This window comes from Salvelinus alpinus, chromosome 15 (genome assembly GCF_045679555.1).
Source record: "Salvelinus alpinus chromosome 15, SLU_Salpinus.1, whole genome shotgun sequence".
Classification (NCBI taxonomy): domain Eukaryota; kingdom Metazoa; phylum Chordata; class Actinopteri; order Salmoniformes; family Salmonidae; genus Salvelinus; species Salvelinus alpinus.
The window spans coordinates 54,970,480-54,989,086 of NC_092100.1; the positions used below are offsets into that span (position 1 = coordinate 54,970,480).

The following is an 18,607-nucleotide window of genomic DNA, read 5'->3' on the forward strand; positions in this document are numbered from 1 at the left end:
ACGCAACTACAGCACACAGGTAGACTAGACACACACAGCAACTACAGCACACAGGTAGACTAGACACACAACTACAGCACACAGGTAGACTAGACACACACACACAGCAACAACAGCACACAGGTAGACTAGACACACACAGCAACTACAGCACACAGGTAGACTAGACACACACACACAGCAACTACAGCACACAGGTAGACTAGACACACACACACAGCAACAACAGCACACAGGTAGACTAGACACACACAGCAACTACAGCACACAGGTAGACTAGACACACACACAGAAACTACAGCACACAGGTAGACTAGACACACACACACAGCAACTACAGCACACAGGTAGACTAGACACACACACACAGCAACTACAGCACACAGGTAGACTAGACACACACACACAGAAACTACAGCACACAGGTAGACTAGACACACACACAGAAACTACAGCACACAGGTAGACTAGACACACACACAGGAACTACAGCACACAGGTAGACTAGACACACACACAGGAACTACAGCACACAGGTAGACTAGACACACACACAGGAACTACAGCACACAGGTAGACTAGACACACACACAGAAACTACAGCACACAGGTAGACTAGACACACACACAGGTAGACTAGACACACACAGCAACTACAGCACACAGGTAGACTGGACACACACACAGCAACTACAGCACACAGGTAGACTGGACACACACACAGCAACTACAGCACACAGGTAGACTGGACACACACACAGCAACTACAGCACACAGGTAGACTGGACACACACACAGCAACTACAGCACACAGGTAGACTGGACACACACACAGCAACTACAGCACACAGGTAGACTGGACACACAGCAACTACAGCACACAGGTAGACTGGACACACACACAGCAACTACAGCACACAGGTAGACTGGACACACACACAGCAACTACAGCACACAGGTAGAGGGGGACACACACACAGCAACTACAGCACACAGGTAGACTGGACACACACACAGAAACTACAGCACACAGGTAGACTGGACACACACACAGAAACTACAGCACACAGGTAGACTGGACACACACAGCAACTACAGCACACAGGTAGAGGGGGACACGCACACACAGCAACTACAGCACACAGGTAGACTAGACACGCACACACAGCAACTACAGCACACAGGTAGACTAGACACGCACACACAGCAACTACAGCACACAGGTAGACTAGACACGCACACACAGCAACTACAGCACACAGGTAGACTGGACACACACACAGCAACTACAGCACACAGGTAGACTGGACACACACAGCAACTACAGCACACAGGTAGACTGGACACACACACAGCAACTACAGCACACAGGTAGAGGGGGACACACACAGCAACTACAGCACACAGGTAGAGGGGGACACACACAGCAACTACAGTACACAGGTAGAGGGGGACACGCACACACAGCAACTACAGCACACAGGTAGACTAGACACGCACACACAGCAACTACAGCACACAGGTAGACTAGACACGCACACACAGCAACTACAGCACACAGGTAGACTAGACACGCACACACAGCAACTACAGCACACAGGTAGACTGGACACACACACAGCAACTACAGCACACAGGTAGACTGGACACACACAGCAACTACAGCACACAGGTAGACTGGACACACACACAGCAACTACAGCACACAGGTAGACTGGACACACACACAGCAACTACAGTACACAGGTAGAGGGGGACACACACAGCAACTACAGCACACAGGTAGAGGGGGACACACACACAGCAACTACAGCACACAGGTAGAGGGGGACACACACACAGCAACTACAGCACACAGGTAGACTGGACACACACACAGCAACTACAGCACACAGGTAGACTGGACACACACACAGCAACTACAGCACACAGGTAGACTGGACACACACACAGCAACTACAGCACACAGGTAGACTGGAGACACACACAGCCACTACAGCACACAGGTAGACTGGAGACACACACAGCAACTACAGCACACAGGTAGACTAGACACGCACACACAGCAACTACAGCACACAGGTAGACTAGACACGCACACAGCAACTACAGCACACAGGTAGACTAGACACGCACACACAGCAACTACAGCACACAGGTAGACTAGACACGCACACACAGCAACTACAGCACACAGGTAGACTAGACACGCACACACAGCAACTACAGCACACAGGTAGACTAGACACGCACACACAGCAACAACAGCACACAGGTAGACTAGACACGCACACACAGCAACAACAGCACACAGGTAGACTAGACACGCACACACAGCAACTACAGCACACAGGTAGACTAGACACGCACACACAGCAACAACAGCACACAGGTAGACTAGACACGCACACACAGCAACAACAGCACACAGGTAGACTAGACACGCACACACAGCAACTACAGCACACAGGTAGACTGGAGAGACACACACACACAGCAACTACAGCACACAGGTAGACTGGAGAGACACACACACACAGCAACTACAGCACACAGGTAGACTGGAGAGACACACACACACACAGCAACTACAGCACACAGGTAGACTGGAGAGACACACACACACAGCAACTACAGCACACAGGTAGACTGGAGAGACACACACACACAGCAACTACAGCACACAGGTAGACTAGAGACACACACACAGCAACTACAGCACACAGGTAGACTGGAGAGACACACACACACAGCAACTACAGCACACAGGTAGACTAGAGAGACACACACACACACACAGCAACTACAGCACACAGGTAGACTGGAGAGACACACACACACAGCAACTACAGCACACAGGTAGACTGGAGAGACACACACACACAGCAACTACAGCACACAGGTAGACTAGAGAGACACATACACACACAGCAACTACAGCACACAGGTAGACTGGAGAGACACACACAGCAACTACAGCACACAGGTAGACTAGAGACGCACACACAGCAACTGCAGAACATAGGCAGCCTGTTCATTCACATCAACAACACTTGCTTTGACTCTTGACATCTGGCCACAGTCACTGATGAGTGTTGTATCTCTCTCTCTCCAGGAGCTGTTGAGGTTTCCAAAGCTCCACGATGCCATAGTAGAAGTGGTCACGTCCCTCCTCAGGAAACGGTTACCGGTCACCAATGAGATGGTGACACATTTTTCGGTTTACACTGCATTTCAAATGGATTATTCTTAAATGTTCTCTGCTCCACTTGTAGTGTGTTTGCTTATCTTTAGTGTACTCATTCCAACTCCTCAGGTTCACAACCTGGTGGCCATAGAGTTGGCCTATATTAACACCAAGCACCCTGACTTTGCTGATGCCTGTGGCCTCATGAACAACAACATAGAGGTAAGAAACATTCACAGCTTTAGAAATGGCTTTATTCTGTCTTTTCTAACTTTCTTATACAGTACACGAAGTGTTGTAATCGTGTTGTTAATAATTAGCAGTAACGGTTGTCTCCTAGGAACAGAGACGCAATAGAATGAGAGAGCTTCCGTCCTCAGTTCCCAGGGAAAAGGTAACAGAACACACTCAAGACTCTCCCTCTTTCATTGTGCTTTTGATTTGTCGAATTGCTACAACGACTGTTTCTTTACTTCGCCAAGTGAAGATTTCTACCTTTTACAGCAGAGATATAAGCCATATGTTGTTTTGTTTCCACACCAGACTGTCGCTGATCATTCAGTGAAGTTGTTCTTCCGTTGCTGGCTTTTTAGGTCCTATTTTCGAACTCTGTCCACTCTTCCTCCTCTCTCTCTCTCTCTCTCTCTCTCTCTCTAGTCCTTTAAAGGCCCAGGTGGTCAGTCTCTCTCCCCCACTGAGCTTTCTCCCCCCGAGGGAGAGGGACCCAAGGTGTGTCACTGTGTGCCACTCACCCACCCAATGCCTGCATGGCCCTTCCTGCATCCTACCTCAACCAAGATTGGGGCCCATTCCATTTCATTTCAGGAAGTTAGCTGAAAATCCTGTTTTCATTAGTTCCTTAAAATGTCAGTTAATTTCCTGAATTGACTGAATTGCAATGGACTTTCCACTGACCCACCCTCATACTTCCCTCTGCAACCCTGTAGACGATCCTACTTTGTGTAGGGCGCACTTCTGAATTCCCCTTATCTTGTTCCCCTTCAATGTCCCACAGATATATTTTAATAAATTGATGAGCCCCCACCCTAACTAACTCCACCCCCCCCCCACCCCCCCTGAGGATGAACTTTGATTCTGTCGTTACATTCCCCATCTTACACCTCTTTCCGGCATGTGTACTTCTATACGGAGGAAGGGTCCTGGAGTGATCTTTTTGTACAATATGTCCCTGCCACTGTCAGAATGCCATTTTATTAATCCAAAAAGTCAGTATATGTATCTACAGACATGACTGTGTAGTCTGTAGATGTTACATCATACACGCCTAGGTGATGTAATAGCCCTGACAGAAGCATGCTCCGTCTTTGGGAATAAATTCTAACGAGCATATTGATTGTTGCTGTCTTGAGCAGTTCTTTCTTGTCAAATCGATTTTTTTTTAATCTCAAGGAGACACCTGTGTAAGTAAAGGATGAATCGATAACGGTGAATAAACCACTAGGCGAGATCTCTAACCAGTCTGTTCTATTTCCTTGTCTCCAGGCTGCAGGTGGGGGTCCCCAGGGGGACCAGGATGGAGGGACGGGGAACTGGAGGGGCATGCTGAAGAAGGGAGATGAGGGGATGGGTGGCGATAGATCCATGCTCCAGACCTCTAACCCTGCCAGCCCTCAGAGGGGCCACGCTGTCAACCTGCTGGATGTGGTGGGTAATCTCTTCTAGTCAGATACTCGGTCCCAATTCTATCACTATACCTTTTTGACTTTTGCAGAACTGTGATCTTGGTTAACCCGAAACTAAAGTCTGACGTAGTTAGTCGGCTGCTCGATTAAGTTCTGGGTCCAGCACGTGATAAGAGCTGGTAGACCGGAACGAGGCGCTCCGCCCTCTCTGCAAGTTATGGGCCGAATGTCTCCTCGCCGTCCCGAAAATCAAAAGATCACAACCTGCGAAATCTTAACGCCTCTAAATAACCTGTGACGAAAAACACTGGAACTACTGCTGCTTATTACCCCATGCCTTCCATTCATTCCTGACAGATTCCAGAGTACCGGTTATGTTGATGTAGATCTGTCCACAAGAGATGAGCAGAACTGTGAAGTGTAAGCCATTTAATATGGTGGAAACGTCTCACTACTCTGCTTATGCCTATCCAGCGCCTTCAGATCTGCAGACATTGAAGGGTTAGGGCCAAGGAGGGGTAGGAATGGAATGAGACTAGCTACTGCTCGAAGTCCAAACAAGTTCCATAGCACCGCAATGTCAATGACCTCTGAGAAGTAGCACGTCAGTGATTGGTCTGTTTGACTCTGTGTATCCCCCCCAGCCTGTTCCCGTTTCCAGGAAGCTGTCTTCTCGAGAGCAGCGGGACTGTGAGGTCATCGAGAGACTCATCAAGTCCTACTTCCTCATCGTCAGGAAAAACATCCAGGACAGGTATGGTGCTGCTCTGCTTGACTTGCTGTTAAGACTCCCTCTCCTGGGGTTTCTGTACGATGTTGAAATAGTTTCTGTGTTTCATTCTCTTTTCTACTTGGCGCCATCTCGATTGCTTAAAGATCTGCACTTAAGAGTCCAATTTTATTTATTTTTCTCAATCTCACACTCTTTTTCTCTCATCCACCCTTTCTATACTTTTCTCTCCCTTTGCGCTCCGCCCTGCAGCGTGCCCAAGGCGGTGATGCACTTCTTAGTGAACCATGTGAAGGACAGCCTGCAGAGTGAGCTGGTGGGTCAGCTGTACAAGGCAGGTCTGTTAGATGACCTGCTCACTGAGTCTGAAGACATGGCCCAGAGACGCAATGAGGCTGCAGACATGCTCAAGGGAGTGTGTGTGTGTGTGTGTGTGTGTGTGTGTGTGTGTGTGTGTGTGTGTGTGTGTGTGTGCGTGTGTGTACACATACTATTTGTATCTAAACTCAACAAAAAAAGAAACGTCCCTTTTTCAGGACCCTGTCTAAGATCATTCGTAAAAATCCAAATAACTTCACAGATCTTCATTGTAAAGGGTTTAAACACTGTTTCCCATGCTTGTTCAATGAACCATAAGCAATTAATGAACATGTACCTGTGGAACCGTCGTTAAGACGCTTACAGACAGTAGGCAATTATGGTCACAGTTATGAAAACTTGGGACACTAAAGAGGCCTTTCTACTGACTCTGAAAAACACCAAAAGAAAGATGCCCAGTGTCCCTGCTCATCTGTGTGAATGTGCCTTAGGCATGCTGCAAGGAGGCATGAGGACTGCAGATGTGGTCAGGGCAATGTCCATACTTTGAGACGCCTAAGACAGCGCTACAGGGAGATAGGACTGACAGCTGATTGTCCTCGCAGTGTCAGACCACATGTAACAACACCTGCACAGGATCGGTACATCCGAACATCACACCAGCGGGACAGGTACAGGATGGCAACAACAACTGCCCGTGTTATACCAGGAACGCACAATCCCTCCATCAGTGCTCAGACTGTCCGCAATAGGCTGAGAGGGGCTGGACTGAGGGCTTGTAGGCCTGTTGTAAGGCAGGTCCTCACCAGACATCACCGGCAACAACGTTGCTTATGGGCACAAACCCACCGTCGCTGGACCAGACGGGACAGGCAAAAAGTACTCTTCACGGTTTTGTCTCACCAGGGGTGATGGTCAGATTCGCGTTTATCGTTGAAGGAATGAGCGTTACACTGAGGCCTGTACTCTGGGGCGGGATCGATTTGGAGGTGGAGGTTCCGTTACGGTCTGGGGCGATGTGTCACAGCAGGCAATCTCAACGCTGTGCGTTACAGGGAAGACATCCTCCTCCCTCATGTGGTACCCTTCCCGCAGGCTCATCCTGACATGACCCTCCAGCATGACAATGCCACCAGCCATACTGCTCATTCTGTGCGTGATTTCCTGCAAGAGCCCGGATCTTTGAGCACGTCTGGGACCTGTTGGATCGGAGGGTGAGGACTAGGGCCATTCCCCCAAGAAATGTCCGGAAACTTGCAGGTGCCTTGGTGGAAAAGTGGGGCAACGTCTCACAGCAAGAACTGGCAAATCTGGTGCAGTCCATGAGCAGGAGATGCATTGCAGTACTAAATGCAGCTGGTGGCCACACTAGATACTGACTTTTGATTTTGACCCTCCCCCTTAGTTCAGAGATGCATTATTCCATTTCTGTTAGTCACATGTCTGTGGAACTTGTTCAGCTTATGTCTGTTGTTAAATCTTGTTATGTTCATACAAATATTTACACATGTCAAGTTTGCTAAAAATAAATGCAGTTGACAGTGAGGACATTTCTTTTCTTGCTGAATTTATATGAAAGTTTTGACCCCCTCTCCATCCTATGTCCACAGGCCTTGCAGAAAGCCAGTCAGGTGATTGCTGAGATCAGAGAAACACACCTGTGGTGAGGGCCTCTACCTCCATACGCTCTCCCTCCCACATGGACACTATGCCCTACACTCTTCCCCTAAGCCCTGTTCTCTCAAACCTACCTGGACTGCAGTGCAGAGATGGCCAACTTGAAAATGCACTGGTGTCAATTGGTTTAAAGCGTCTCAATTCTCCCATCCTTCTCCTGAAGTGTGCACTTGCACACTCCCCGTCTTGGATTTAAAGCGGTCGATTAGTGCCAGCATTGGCAGGAGGGAGCTTCCCCCATTTGTTAATTCCATGACGGGGAGTGTAGAAGTGCACACTTCTGGAGATGAGTGGAGAATCGGGAGGTACGTTTTGAATATAGTTTTATGATGTATTATGTAGTCTTGAGCTACACGAAGGGCAGTACATATCTTTGCCTGCACCACAAACACACACACACACACAGGAGCGCTCCTGTCCAAAGTATCTTTCATATGTAAGTACAGTAAATACAATGTAAGGTGTGAGGCATACCTAATGAAGAATGTTTGTCCCTAAATGTAGAGTTAAAATAAAGCTAGAAATGGCAAACCTTATAGATGTTTACTGTAGTCTCTGGCTGGATGCTGTGTTTTAAATGCTGTCTGTTTTGATCATGGTTGCCTATCTACATGTAGTGTCGCTGTCTATGCTACTGTTGAACATGTCAACTATCTCTCATTTGCGTTGATTTTCCCAGAGAGAGAAATACCACTCTTTCACATATACTTTTTGGGTAATTTTTTGTGTGTGATTTGATGCGTTTTTCACCTAACATGTAAATGTATCATACACCTAACCATGCTACACCCAGTCTCGTATGTTTAGTTTACTCCTGACCTTGCCTAAACACCAAATGTGTTTACAACTACTGAATTATCTATGGCCCATGTGCTATATATTTTTTGTTTCTCGGTGTATCTCACTGGCGAATTAACATTTGGTATAGTGGTATGTGAATTTAGAAAACACCCACAATATCAATGTGCACTGAGTGAGTCCTAATATGGAGTTACTCCCCTCTTGCCCTCAGAACAGCCTCAATGTCAGGGCATGCACTCTACAAGGTGTCCCACAGGTATACCGGCCCATGTTGACTCCAATGCTTTCCACAGTTGTCAAGTTGGCTGGATGTGCTTAGGGTGGTGGACCATTGCTGATACACACGGGAAACTTAAGCGTGGAAAAACCCTGCAACATTGCAGTTCTTGACACTCAAACCGGTGAACGCCTGGCACCTACCATACTCGGTTCAAAGGCACTTAAATATTGTCTTGCCCGTTTACCCTCTGAATGAAACATACACAATCCGTCTCAAGGCTTAAAAATCCTTTAAACTACTACCAGTTTGTTGTAGCAATCAATTGTCCCATTAACATTAGCAACATATTTCATACGTCACCATATCAGTTCTCGCTCGCGTCCACTGAGCCGTTGGGCCCACCCTGCAACCTCATTAAATAACACTAGGCTGGCCTCTTGCTAGCTGTCATTCATGCGAGGAGCTGAAGCTCATTGGTTAGAACTTGAATTGCTACGGGGTTGGCCCACGTGGGGGAAAATGGCGTGGCACAGCGTTAAGAAAAGCTGTGCCAGGGATTTCGTGGCTAATTAAGGTAAGACAGTAATTCTGCTCATATTATGCATGTATGAACTGCACATCCAGCCCAATGCGGGAGGTTTAAAAAGACTTTCAAAGTTCCGGTGCATGTCTTTTAAAACTAAAATGTCAGTACAGAGCTAAATTGTGTGACTGCTTTACAGTATGTTCCAAAAGGGGTGTCAGTCTTGGACTCATTTATTGACTTGATATACAGTGATAGTCTGACGCTATGCCAGACAGAACAACACACATCATGGGCCGATCCCTGGCGTCGTGGTGGTTCGCCCGACTGTAGCGATTGCTCCTTTACCTCACCCGGACCATCTTCTTGCCGCGACCTTTGATGCTGAAAGGGGCAGGAAAGAGTTACAAAGCTTTATCTCAAACCTGCCATGCACGACAGGTAGTAAGCCAGCCCTGTGGTGCCAGTGGATGTCTTTCAATTACAGCAGTTTTGTTCATTCTAATTATCTACTCTTCACTCAAGTGTGCATTTGTTCACTCTCCCTCACTCGTGTAAAATCATTGGATTGGTGCAATCATGGCCAGTCCATTCCTTTTGAGTCTGAGGGGGGAGTGTTTGAGTGCACACTTTGGGACTGCAGATGTGGTCCACTTACAACTCAAGTGTGAATGAGTTTAATGGTTTCAGTCAGATGTCAAGTTCAGTGCAATCAATCCAGTGTAATAGGGTTTTTAGGCTTGTTTTTTTGTTATAATAATGGGGAATGGTTTCATTCTGCAATTTCAGACCACACCATGTTTTCTCCTTTTAAAATGAATAGGAGCTAATGCATAGATGCTACATACAGATCTGGACACAGATGCGGTGTAAACAATGGATATGAATGGTGAAATTATCAGGGGTTGGGAAGCTATAGTTCTTTAGCTACATGCTTCAGACAGAGAAGTGTAGGGCGGGAGATGCAACTGAAATTTGGTGGGTGGGGAGAGAGGATGAAATGCTCTATCTGAATTAGGCCCGCAGAATTACACCTATGGAGTTGCGGCTTCCAAGAGTTGGCTTAAAAGGAAGTTTGGAATTCCTGATAGCCATGGCAGTATGGTCAAATCTACTGAAACAATAAGCTGTAATAGACCTTTCCTGGTGGCGCTGAGGTTAAAACACAGCTTGGGAACCAAACATTGCAGTTTTGTCAACATATAAAGTGTAAAAAAAAAAAATCTTAGATTTGCTTTCTTATGCTGTAAGGAGCTACACATTTGCATGTTGTGGTAATATTAGGTTAAACTTAAATATACCATTTTTCCAAATGTCCTTGAAATATTGTGAGGACCTCCAAGACAAGATCAAATGTATATTGCGTGAACATCATTGGAATGTTTTGTTAAACCTATATGAAACCAATATGCCAAGAACGTCATAAAAAACAGACTTATTTGGAAAATTGTGTAAAATTGTGCAACTTTTGTGAATATCACAAGAAAATTCTTGTACATTAATAAGGGAATGTCCTGTGTAATCTAACTTCAACGTTGTATGAATGTCATCACAACAGAGCATGTAATGTATCCCACAACCTAATTAAATGGGACCCTTTAAAGAACTCAATGCCTGTTCCGTCAACATTCTTGCAACATTACATTTACATTTAAGTCATTTAGCAGACGCTCTTATCCAGAGCGACTTACAAATTGGTGCATTCACCTTATGATATCCAGTGGAACAACCACTTTACAATAGTGCATCTAACTCTTTTAAGGGGGGGGGGGGGTTAGAAGGATTACTTTATCCTATCCTAGGTATTCCTTAAAGAGGTGGGGTTTCAGGTGTCTCCGGAAGGTGGTGATTGACTCCGCTGACCTGGCGTCGTGAGGGAGTTTGTTCCACCATTGGGGTGCCAGAGCAGCGAACAGTTTTGACTGGGCTGAGCGGGAACTGTACTTCCTCAGAGGTAGGGAGGCGAGCAGGCCAGAGGTGGATGAACGCAGTGCCCTTGTTTGGGTGTAGGGCCTGATCAGAGCCTGAAGGTACGGAGGTGCCGTTCCCCTCACAGCTCCGTAGGCAAGCACCATGGTCTTGTAGCGGATGCGAGCTTCAACTGGAAGCCAGTGGAGAGAGCGGAGGAGCGGGGTGACGTGAGAGAACTTGGGAAAGTTGAACACCAGACGGGCTGCGGCGTTCTGGATGAGTTGTAGGGGTTTAATGGCACAGGCAGGGAGCCCAGCCAACAGCGAGTTGCAGTAATCCAGACGGGAGATGACAAGTGCCTGGATTAGGACCTGCGCCGCTTCCTGCGTGAGGCAGGGTCGTACTCTGCGAATGTTGTAGAGCATGAACCTACAGGAACGGGTCACCGCCTTGATGTTAGTTGAGAACGACAGGGTGTTGTCCAGGATCACGCCAAGGTTCTTAGCACTCTGGGAGGAGGACACAATGGAGTTGTCAACCGTGATGGCGAGATCATGGAACGGGCAGTCCTTCCCCGGGAGGAAGAGCAGCTCCGTCTTGCCGAGGTTCAGCTTGAGGTGGTGATCCGTCATCCACACTGATATGTCTGCCAGACATGCAGAGATGCGATTCACCACCTGGTTATCAGAGGGGGGAAAGGAGAAGATTAATTGTGTGTCGTCTGCATAGCAATGATAGGAGAGACCATGTGAGGATATGACAGAGCCAAGTGACTTGGTGTATAGCGAGAATAGGAGAGGGCCTAGAACAGAGCCCTGGGGGACACCAGTGGTGAGAGCACGTGGTGCGGAGACAGATTCTCGCCACGCCACCTGGTAGGAGCGACCTGTCAGGTAGGACGCAATCCAAGCGTGGGCCGCGCCGGAGATGCCCAGCTCGGAGAGGGTGGAGAGGAGGATCTGATGGTTCACAGTATCAAAGGCAGCCGATAGGTCTAGAAGGATGAGAGCAGAGGAGAGAGAGTTAGCTTTAGCAGTGCGGAGCACCTCCGTGACACAGAGAAGAGCAGTCTCAGTTGAATGACTAGTCTTGAAACCTGACTGATTTGGATCAAGAAGGTCATTCTGAGAGAGATAGCAGGAGAGCTGGCCAAGGACGGCACGTTCAAGAGTTTTGGAGAGAAAAGAAAGAAGGGATACTGGTCTGTAGTTGTTGACATCGGAGGGATCGAGTGTAGGTTTTTTCAGAAGGGGTGCAACTCTCGCTCTCTTGAAGACGGAAGGGACGTAGCCAGCGGTCAAGGATGAGTTGATGAGCGAGGTGAGGTAAGGGAGAAGGTCTCCGGAAATGGTCTGGAGAAGAGAGGATAGGGTCAAGCGGGCAGGTTGTTGGGCGGCCGGCCGTCACAAGACGCGAGATTTCATCTGGAGAGAGAGGGGAGAAAGAGGTCAAAGCACAGGGTAGGGCAGTGTGAGCAGAACCAGCGGTGTCGTTTGACTTAGCAAACGAGGATCGGATGTCGTCGACCTTCTTTTCAAAATGGTTGACGAAGTCATCAGCAGAGAGGGAGGAGGGGGGAGGAGGGGGAGGAGGATTCAGGAGGGAGGAGAAGGTGGCAAAGAGCTTCCTAGGGTTAGAGGCAGATGCTTGGAATTTAGAGTGGTAGAAATTGGCTTTAGCAGCAGAGACAGAAGAGGAGAATGTAGAGAGGAGGGAGTGAAAGGATGCCAGGTCCGCAGGGAGGCGAGTTTTCCTCCATTTCCGCTCGGCTGCCCGGAGCCCTGTTCTGTGAGCTCGCAATGAGTCGTCGAGCCACGGAGCAGGAGGGGAGGACCGAGCCGGCCTGGAGGATAGGGGACATAGAGAGTCAAAGGATGCAGAAAGGGAGGAGAGGAGGGTTGAGGAGGCAGAATCAGGAGATAGGTTGGAGAAGGTTTGAGCAGAGGGAAGAGATGATAGGATGGAAGAGGAGAGAGTAGCGGGGGAGAGAGAGCGAAGGTTGGGACGGCGCGATACCATCCGAGTAGGGGCAGTGTGGGAAGTGTTGGATGAGAGCGAGAGGGAAAAGGATACAAGGTAGTGGTCGGAGACTTGGAGGGGAGTTGCAATGAGATTAGTGGAAGAACAGCATCTACAACATCAAACTAATGCTTTATTCAACCTAATACAAACATGATCTGAATGTCAGCCCTACTGGACAGTTTTAGTGCTTTGAGAACCTACCTCGTCATATCCCCACAATGTTACCACAACCTAAAGACGTGTTAGAAACTTTTAAACATAAAAAAATGTGTTCTGGGAACGTTCCTGTAACATCAGGTTAATGTTTTTTGCACCCAAAAAGAAACATTTTATAATCATCCGCACAACTAGACAGTGTTTGTGTTTTGGGAACATATCTTTTCCCCACAATGTTCCCACCAGACTGTTCCCAGAACAAATGTGTTTTGTTCTTTAAAAGTTCCTAACACATTTCTTGAAAGAACAGACCAAAAGTGTTCTGGGAACATTCTTGTAACATTAGGTGAATGTTTTATACGAACATTGTATAATCATCAGCATGACTGGACAGTTTTTGTGTTATGAGAACATTTTTGTGAATATTGTGTGTGTGTGTGTGTGTGTGTGTGTGTGCTAGGTAAAGGTGACTTACATTGTACTTCTGTTTCTTGAGTTTCTCACAGAGGTCAAACTTCTCAGCCTCCAGCTCCATTATCCACTGCCACATCTCATTGGCTGTTGCCCTGCAGGGAGAAGGCCAATCAGAACACTGTTGTTGTCTCACTGAAGAATCTATATCACTTGAACCATTCAGATAGTCATGTTCAGTCATATATTGAAAAAACAACGGCATCATACTTGAGTTTGTCCTCATTCAGATGGTCGATGCTGAGAGGTTTCATGCGGTCAGCAAGAATCTTCTTCTCCCTCTGTCTGTTTTTTGGCTCCTTTGCGGTTTTCACTCTGGGCATTGAAAGATCAGAAATACGATTACTCTCAAAGAAATGAAGAACATTTTGAGAAGTTTTTGGGGAGGTAATCTTAATTGACCCACATTACTTGGGAGGCCTCTGTTACACTATTATCCATATATTTATAGTAAAGAATACACAGTATATTTTAGAAATGTTTGTACAATATCAAACTGACCTTCTGCTGGATGCCTCCATACTGGTGGGTCATGTTAGTGAGAGCCTTCTTTTTCTCAGCATCGTCATCGTTCTTCCTACGTTGCTCTTCTGCCTCCTTCTCCTCCTGCAGAGCATCAGAGAAAAAAGACCAATCAAGAGATCTTTCAAAGAAACTACATCCACAATATGTTTGACCCCCTAAAATGTTTTATAGAAGAGAGAAGGAACTTACAACTTCCTTCTCCCTCTCCACACGAACCCTCTGCTGCTCTGCTCTCTCCGCACGCCGTTTCTCCTACACATATGTACACAAACACACAGTAGTTAGGTGTTAGTTGTAATGTTGTTGTTTTTAACACTGTAGAAATATAAATGTTATTTAATTATATTTCTATGGATAGCACAGTCACGTTCTAAAATGGCCGACTCACAATCCTGTTTACGAGGGAGATGAGCTCCTCTTCCTCCGGATGAAGTGAGACTCAGAGACTGGAGCTCAGACAGGTCCTTCTCCTGACGCTTCCTGTGGCTGTCCCGACCACCAGAAAGAAGAATCCGATTTCGTAATAAGAATTGCTTTTGTAAGACATGATGTATTACACCATATCACTACATAGACTTTATTGTTTTTGGCTTCTGTCTTTTTATTGACTTTCGGTACCTCTCATTTGCTAAATATGACAGCTGGAGGCAAGAGTAAATCTGTCACAAACAGTGAGTTTTCTTACCATGGTGTGTGTGTGTGTGTTGGGTGGTTCAACTCACATCAAAATCCACTTTGTCCCCATCCGCCATCTTTGTTGCAGAGAGGTTTTGCATGAGCCTATGGAAATGAAAAATATATGGAATATTATCTCAATATGCACAATTCCGTAAACTTCAAATGTGATCCTTAATAACATATAATTTGTCATCTGCCAGGGGAAAAGAAAGAGCGGGCAACCCAGAAACTGAGATCTTCGGGCAGAAATGAATAAGCATGACCTCAACTGGTGTGACCTGAAAAAACTTGCCCTGAACAGAGTGAGATGGAGGACATTCTTCAACAACCTATGCTCCTTATAGAAGCCAAGGTCTTAAGACTTTAATCAAGTAAGTCATAATATATCAAATTGAATCTCATGATTTTGTGGTAAACTTTGGTTTAGGCTTAGATCCATCTGAAATAAAAAAAAACTGACTCTTAGCTTGATGATATCATAAAAAATTATAATCATGCTTATAACATGTTGTATGTTAACTGGGATAGAAAAGTCCTTTAGTTTTACTGCATGGGGTCATAAAAGTCTAATTATGTAATAAAATATCCATTATATAGAGTTTCATTTGCATATACACTAGCACTCAAGAAGCCAAGGGGAGCATACCCGGCGCTAGGGTTCTCAATTGAAGGTATGAATCACAGCTGGCTCCATGTGAACTACAATCCCGACCCACCGTTTTAACGTTTAGAAATGTTAATAATGCTCGCTTGCTATACAGTTATGCAAACTTTTGGAACGTAACTTTCATATCCGCAAGAAATAATCTTTCAAATACTAAAAATACACTTCCTGTACTCAGTTTAGCGAAGTTGCACATGGCTGTGTTTTCTCACACCATCCAGCCGAAGTAGGCTACAACACATCCTCTCACCTTGCGCTTGCATTTCCATTGGACCATTCTATTCCACATTTCTGCCCTGAAGCAGGTGTTACTCAAAACACACCCGGGTGCAACTTCGCTAAGCTGCGTACAGTAAGTGTATCTTTTGTATTTTAAAAATATATGAAGGTTAAGTTCCAAATATTTTCGAAACCGTATTGCAAGCGAGGTGTATTAACGTTTAGAAAGAGTATTTGGGCAGCGTCGGTGCATTTTCCCCCGGGAAAATTAAACAGTACGTGGAATGACCCAATGCAATGCAATTTAAGTCATGATAAGGGCAACATATACTGAGTGCCCTCGGAACAGTCTCAATTCGTTGGGGTATGATGGACTGTACAAGATGTCGAAAGCGTTCCACGGGGATGCTGCACCATGTTGACGGTAATGCTTCCCACAGTTGTGTCAAGTTGGCTGGATGTCCTTAGGGTGGTAGACCATTATTGACACAAGGGAACCTCCTGTTCAAAGGCACTTAAATCTTCTCTTGCCCATTCACCGTCTGAATGGCACACATACAGTACACAATCCATGTCTCAGTTGTCTTAAGCCTTAAAAACATACTTATTTAACTTGTCTCCTCCCCTTCCTCTACACTGATTGAAGTGGATTTAACAAGTGACATCAATAAGAGATCATAGACTGACCAGGTGAAAGCTATGCCATGGAAAACGCATGTGTCCTTAATGTTTTGAACACTCAGTGTGTACACCAGCAGCCAGTCTTTACTAGTCTAATTCATTACAATAATTTTAGGAAAACCTAAATTTAGTCGACAGACTTTCAAACAAAGCCAAAATAAATCTTACCTTCTTCCTCCCTTCACAAAAGAGGTGGCATGAAAACAAAATAAACAGTTCATTAGTTTGATATAGCAGAAGATAATTTTTTTTAAATAAAAAAATATGATACTCACTGCACTTCCTTCACTTCTTCTGTGTCTGACATTTTGTTTTATTTGAACACTAAAATACAAAATACGCCTTTACTTGAGTACGTAATATGGCTCTAAGAGTAATCAGGGATGTACTTTTCAGACTAGTAGAAAATGTGCCAAACTAGGCTGCTGGCTAGTGAGATTTTGTCTTTTCAAATATCGCGTGTCACAGATGTTGGTCTACTAGCCCGGCTGGCCAGTGCCTAAAACCCTTAAATTCCATCCCTGAGAGTAACGCATACCGGATTCAAACACATGGAATAACAAGCTATTATAGTCTAAGCTACCATCATCACCTCCCACTGTCACAGCACTCAATCTTCCTCTCGACATCTGAAGTGTTTGCTCTGGCTTGTACACTTGCTCAGAGGACATTGTCAGTCTGATCAATTACTTAGCTGCTCTTAGAAGAACACTACCAGTCAAAATTTTGGGCACGCCTACTCATTCAAGGGTTTTTATTTATTTTTACGATTTTATACATTGCAGAATTGTCACTCTCCGGCCTCTAGTTCATCAGGCTGCTGATTATCCTGTGCACCTGTCACCATCGTCAAGCGCACCTGACACTCACCTGGACTGCATCACCTCCTTGATTATCTTCCCTATATCTGTCACTCCCCTGGGTTCTTTCCTCGGGTGTTGTTGACTCTGTTTCATGTCGGTGCGTTGGTTGTATTTCGTGGTTATTGTTTTGTTTATTTATTAAAACACTCACTCCCTCTACTTGCTTTCCGACTCTCAGCGCACTCGTTACAAGAATAATAGTGAAGACATCAAAACTATGAAATGACGCATGGAATCATGTAGTAACCAAAAAAGTGTTAAATATAAAACATATTTTGATTTGTTTGAGATTCATCAAAGTTGCCACCGTTTGCCTTGATGACAGCTTTGCACACGAGGTAGTCACCTGAAATGCATTTCAATTAACAGGTGTGCCTTAAAAGTTCATTTGTGGAATTTCTTTCCTTAATGCGTTTGAGCCAATCAGTTGTGTTGTGACAAGGTAGGGGTGGTATACAGAAGACCAAGTCCATTTTAATGCAAGAACAGCTCAAATAAGCAAAGAGAAACGTCAGTCCATTACTTTAACAGATGAAGGTCAGTCAATACGTAAAATGTCAAGAACTTTTAAAGTTTCTTCAAGTGCAGTCGCAAAAACGATCAAGCGCTATGATGTAACTGGCTCTCATGAGGACCGCCACAGGAAAAGACCCAGAGTTACCTCTGCTGCAGAGGATAAGTTCATTAGAGTTACCAGCCTCATAAATTGCAGCTCAAATAAATGTTTCACAGATTTCAAGGAACAGATATATCTCAACATCAACTGTTCAGAGGAAACTGCGTGAATCAGGCCTTCATGGTCAGATTGCTGCAAAGAAACTACTACTAAAGGACATCAATAAGAAGAAGAGACTTGCTTGGGCAAAGAAACACAGGCAATGGACATTAGACCGGTGGAAATCTGTCCTTTGGTCTGATGAGTCCAAATCTGAGATTTTTGATTCCAAACGCCATGTCTTTGTGAGACGCAGAGAAGGTGAACGGATGATCTCAGCATGTGTGGTTCCCACAATGAAGCATGGAGGAGGATGTGTGGGGGTGCTTTGCTGGTGACACTGCCTGTGATTTATTTAGAATTCAAGGCACACTTAACCAGCATGGCTATCACAGCATTCTGCAGCGATACACCATCCCATCTGGTTTGCGCTTAGTGGGACTATCATTTGTTTTTCAACAGGACAATGACCCAACGCACTTCCAGGCTGTGTAAGGGCTATTTGATCAAGAAGGATAGTGATGGAATACTGCCTCAGATGACCTGGCCTCCACAATCACCTGACCTCAACCCAATTGAGATGGTTTGGGATGAGTTGGACCG

The 18,607-nt window shown here is 45.8% G+C and overlaps 1 protein-coding gene and 1 pseudogene across 6 annotated transcripts in view; one reads left to right on the plus strand and one right to left on the minus strand.

Moving 5' to 3' along the window:
• LOC139540356 (dynamin-1-like protein) overlaps positions 1-8,091 on the plus strand; it is a 30,320-nt gene extending 22,229 nt beyond the window's left edge. For 2 of the 6 annotated variants that reach the window (XM_071344128.1, XM_071344129.1), the window contains 7 exons: positions 3,116-3,205; positions 3,317-3,409; positions 3,528-3,581; positions 3,845-3,916; positions 4,691-4,852; positions 5,475-5,584; positions 5,813-6,248. In XM_071344128.1, coding sequence (XP_071200229.1) covers positions 3,116-3,205; positions 3,317-3,409; positions 3,528-3,581; positions 3,845-3,916; positions 4,691-4,852; positions 5,475-5,584; positions 5,813-6,233 — 1,002 coding nt within the window. In that variant the 3' untranslated portion in view covers positions 6,234-6,248. Of the gene's footprint in view, positions 1-3,115; positions 3,206-3,316; positions 3,410-3,527; positions 3,582-3,844; positions 3,917-4,690; positions 4,853-5,474; positions 5,585-5,812; positions 6,249-7,488 lie in introns of those variants that run through there. The other 4 variants (XM_071344130.1, XM_071344131.1, XM_071344132.1 and 1 more) reach the window with 3 other exon arrangements.
• Positions 8,092-13,543: 5,452 nt separating this feature from the next.
• Positions 13,544-17,382, minus strand: LOC139539351 (troponin T, cardiac muscle-like; annotated as a pseudogene).
• Positions 17,383-18,607: the final 1,225 nt, after the last annotated feature.